At 42.3% G+C, this 4,646-nt stretch overlaps 1 protein-coding gene across 1 annotated transcript; it reads left to right on the forward strand.

The window, feature by feature from the left end:
• Nucleotides 1-2,843: 2,843 nt before the first annotated feature.
• On the forward strand, nt 2,844-3,466 carry LOC101146806 (large ribosomal subunit protein eL20-like). The gene has a single exon (XM_055377845.2). It carries the CDS (start codon nt 2,876-2,878, stop codon nt 3,404-3,406), a length of 531 nt encoding a protein of 176 aa, XP_055233820.2. The 5' UTR covers nt 2,844-2,875; the 3' UTR covers nt 3,407-3,466.
• Nucleotides 3,467-4,646: the final 1,180 nt, after the last annotated feature.

Raw genomic sequence — 4,646 nt, forward strand, 5'->3', positions numbered from 1 at the left:
TCTTTTGGTTTATATTTAATTTTTTTTTTTAGACCAAGTCTTGCTCTGTCACCCAGACTGGAGTGCAGTGCTCACTGCAACCTTCATCTCCTGGGTTCAAGGAATTCTCCTGCCTCTGCCTCCTGAGTAGCTGGGATTACAGGCATGCACCACCATGCCCAGCTAATTTTTTGTATTTTTAGTAGAGACAGGGTTTTACCATGTTGGCCAGGCTGGTCTCAAATTCCTAACCTCAAGTGATCCATCTGCCTCAGCCTTCCAAAGTGTTGGGATTACAGGCGTGAGCCACTGCGCCCGGCCAAGGGCTAGTTTAATATTGTTGGTTTAATAAAAAAAAGAACTATGTCTTTTGAGTAATCAGCAAACTATACATGTATTTAACTTCAAAGTTCTTGCTTTTTTGACACTTGCCTAACATATAAAAATAGTTAATAAAAAATTTAACTTGAGATAATGACTAGATTTGTTTCATGTCTCATACAATTTTTCAAACACAATTGTTAAGAGTAAATAAATGTCAATGAGATAAAAGTTTACAAATGGACTTTCTTTTTTTGAGACAAGGTCTTGCTTTGTTGGCCAGGCTAGAGTGCAGTGGTATGAACATACCTTACTGCAGCCTCAACCTCCGGGGCTCAAGCAGTCCTCCTGCCTTAGCCTTCCAATGTGTTGGGATTATAGGCATGAACCACCTTGCCTGGCCTACAATGAACTTTTAATAATAGTTACGTTTTATAATGTGTTTTCTTAAAAAGGTTTCTCAGAGGCAAGCATGGTGGCATACGCCTGTAGTTTCAGCTACTCAGGAGGCTGAGGTGGGAGGATTATTTGATTCCAGGAGTTTTAGTACAGCTTAGGCAGCAAAGTGAGACCCCTGTCTCCTATAGAGAGAGAGAAAGAAAGAGTTAAAAAAAAGTTTCTAAAATCTTTTTGGTAACTCTATACCCTTAGAGTTTTGCTGAGACAAATTAAATAATACATATTTTTAGCTGGGCTTGGTGGTGCATGCCTGTAGTCCCAGCTACTTGCAAGGCTGAGGTGGGAGGATCAATTGAACCTGGGAGGTCAAGGCTGCAGTGAACTGTGATCACATCACTGCACTCAGCCTGGGCAACAGAGTGAGACCCTGTCTCAAAAAGAGAAAAAAATTAGGGTCAGGTGTGGTGGCTCACGCCTGTAATCCCAGCACTTTGGGAGGCTGAGGTTGGTGGATTAACTGAGATAAAGATTTCGAGACCAGCCCAGCCAATATGGCAAAACCCCATCTCTACTAAAAATACACAAATTAGCTGGGCTTGGTGGTGAGCACCTGTAATCCCAGCTGCTAGGGAGGCTGAGACAGGAGAATCAATTGAACCCGGGAGGCAGAGGTTGTAGCGAGCTGAGATCACACCACTGTACTCCAGCCTGGGCGACAGAGCAAGACTCCGTCTCAAAAAAAAATAAAATAAAACCAAGAAAAAAAAAAAAACCAGATATCCAGCCATGGGCAACATGACAAAACCCCCTCTCTACAGAAAATGAGCCAGGCATGGTGCCACATGCCTATAGTCCCAGCTACTCAGGAGGCTGAGATGGGAGGATCACCTGAGCCCAGAAGGCTGAGGCAGCAGTGAGCTGAGATTGCACCACTGCACTCCAGTCTGAGTGACAGAGAGAGAGAGACTCTGTCTCAATACATAAATAAATACATAAATAAAAAGAAATTTAAGAAATAAGAGGAATGATAGATAAAATGGAATGCATATAAAAAGCTAAAAGAGAATGAAAAATATTATAAGAGGTTCTAAAAGGTTTATGGAACTCTTATTGTGTATGGTCAAACTGATTGAAGTTGGGTGAATTTGTTTATAAGGTTTTCTTAAAATTAGCTTTGCCATTAATAATACACTGATGCAAAGGTAGAATTTTGAATAAGATTTTCATCTAGTATTAATAAGGGATAATAATAGATTTTTGTTTACTTTTAAGTATACTGAAAAAAATGAGGGGAGAGGGAGAGACAGACTTTGCCTCATGCTGTCTTTATTAGGTCTTTTGATTGTTGGGAAAATGAGTCTCTTCTCTATCAAAGAGTAAAGTTTTTGCTTTTTGAAATCTTTGAATTATCACTTTGGCTCAATGAATGATTATTATTTTACAGTGACCTGTGATCCTATTTTGATAAAATGTTTTAAATCTTTCATATTTAACAAACTTCCTAAAATTAAATTTCAAGTTCCAAAAAGAGCCGCTGGAAGTTCAAGAGAGACACATTAAGTTTATTTTGTATGTAAATATCACACAGGAAGCATTGTCAAGTAAGAAATGGTGTTTACCTTTCTCTGAGTTCTATTTGTATAAATGTGTTGTTAATATGTGTCCCAAAATTGTGTGAGATTCCTAAAATTCTGATATCTTAGTAAATGTTATCAATTATAATGATTATTATGTTAAATTTTTGTACATCACAGAAATAACCAAATTTTTTTTTTTTTGTCAATCACATCTTTTCTTTTTCTTTTTTTTTTTTTTTGAGACAAAGTTTCACTTTTGTTGCCCAGGCTGGAGTGCAGTGGTGCGATCTCAGCTCACCGCAACCTCCGTCTCCCAGGTTCAAGCAATTCTCCTGCCTCAGTCTCCTGAGTAGCTGGGATTACAGGCACGAGCCACCACGCCTGTCTAATTTTTATATTTTTAGCAGAGACGGGGTTTTATCATGTTGGCCAGGCTGGTTTCAAACTCTTGACCTCAGGTGATACACCCGCCTCAGCCTCCTGAAGTGCTGGGATTATAAGCGTGAGCCACCGCGCCCAGCCGTTCCTGTTGTTTTTATGTTACAAAATTTATCAGCGAGTCTCCTTTTGCGGGTGGCGGCGAACGCGGAGAGCACGCCATGAAGGCCTCGGGCACACTACGAGAGTACAAAGTAGTGGGTCGCTGCCTGCCCACCCCCAAATGCCACACACCGCCCCTCTACCGCATGCGAATCTTTGCGCCTAATCATGTCGTCGCCAAGTCCCGCTTCTGGTACTTCGTATCTCAGTTAAAGAAGATGAAGAAGTCTTCAGGGGAGATTGTCTACTGTGGGCAGGTGTTTGAGAAGTTCCCCCTGCGGGTGAAGAACTTCGGGATCTGGCTGCGCTATGACTCCCGGAGCGGCACCCACAACATGTACCGGGAATACCGGGACCTGACCACCGCAGGCGCTGTCACCCAGTGCTACCAAGACATGGGCGCCCGGCACCGCGCCCGGGCCCACTCCATTCAGATCATGAAGGTGGAGGAGATCGCGGCCAGCAAGTGCCGCCGGCTGGCTGTCAACCAGTTCCACGACTCCAAGATCAAGTTCCCGCTGCCCCACCGGGTCCTGCGCCGTCAGCACAAGCCACGCTTCACCACCAAGAGGCCCAACACCTTCTTCTAGGTGCAGGGCCCTCGCCCGGGTGTGCCCCAAATAAACTCAGGAACGCCCCGGAAAAAAAAATTATCACCAAGAAAATAATTTAAGATGATGGCTAGCTGTTTATGTCTCATGGAATTTTTATGATTAATCCAAGCAAGATTGTTTAAAAACAGCTGAGTTAATTTATAAGCTTCTATCTCACATCTGTTTATCTTTTCACCAATCATTATGTTTTGTAATATGTTTATTTAAAAATAATTCTCCAGGCTGAGTATGGTGGCTCATACCTCATGCTTGTAACTCCAGCACTTTAGGAGGCCAAGGTGGGAGGATTGCTTGAGCCCAGGAGTTTGAGACTGCCTGGGCAACACAGTTGGAACCTGTGTCTACAAACAAATTAGTTAGCTGGGCGTGGTGTCATGCATCTGTGGTCCCAGCTACTCTGGAGGCTGTGATAGGAGGATCACTTGAGCATGGGAGGTCAAGACTGCAGTGAGCTGTAATCGTGCCACTGCACTCCACCCTTGGTGACAGAACAAGACCCTGTCTCAAAAAATGATGATAATTATAATAATTCTACAACTCTCTTTGGTATCTTTCACCCTTAGAGTTTTGCTAAGTTAAATGATGGATATTCATTGCATTCATAGATTATTTCCAAACAAGGAGATATACTGAAGCATTAATTGCCTCACATAAGTATATACTCATCTATGGTTCACTTACTATAGAGGAATGAATGATATTTGGTTAGCAAACATGTCCTGTGCCACACTGAAAAATTGCATTATTTAAAAAAATAAGCAAAAACACCTCTATGTGCATATTTGGTAAGAAAAGTAGGATGTATTTTTGAAAAGAAAAGATATGAGGTATGAAGATGCGTTTTTGCTGAGGAAAAGGAGAGTAATTCAGTTTGGAAGTCCCTCCCCTATAGCATGGGAAATACTCCCAAAGAGGCATTTCCTCTGCAGAGGTGGGCACTCAAAAACAAAGGAAGTCGCTCAGCCTAGACAGTCTCTGAGATGTAAATGACTCACTTCTGATGAGCAGGCGTCCAAATTTAACTGATCCTTCCAGACCACTGCTCTTCCCTTAACTCTTCATCATTTATTCTTTATTTATTTTTTTTATTTTTATTTTTGGAGACAGAGTCTCGCTCTGTTGCCCAGGCTGGAGTGCAGTGGTGCGATCTCAGCTCACTGCAACCTTGGCCTCCTGGGTTCAAGCGATTCTCCTGCCTCAGCTTCCTGAGTAGCTG

The sequence above is a fragment of the Gorilla gorilla genome, chromosome 12 (assembly GCF_029281585.2).
Source record: "Gorilla gorilla gorilla isolate KB3781 chromosome 12, NHGRI_mGorGor1-v2.1_pri, whole genome shotgun sequence".
Classification (NCBI taxonomy): Eukaryota; Metazoa; Chordata; class Mammalia; order Primates; family Hominidae; genus Gorilla; species Gorilla gorilla.

What these genes read in the sequence shown, in the direction of transcription:
- LOC101146806 (XM_055377845.2), top strand. Translation starts at nt 2,876, where the DNA reads ATGAAGGCCTCGGGCACACTACGAGAGTACAAAGTAGTGGGTCGCTGC.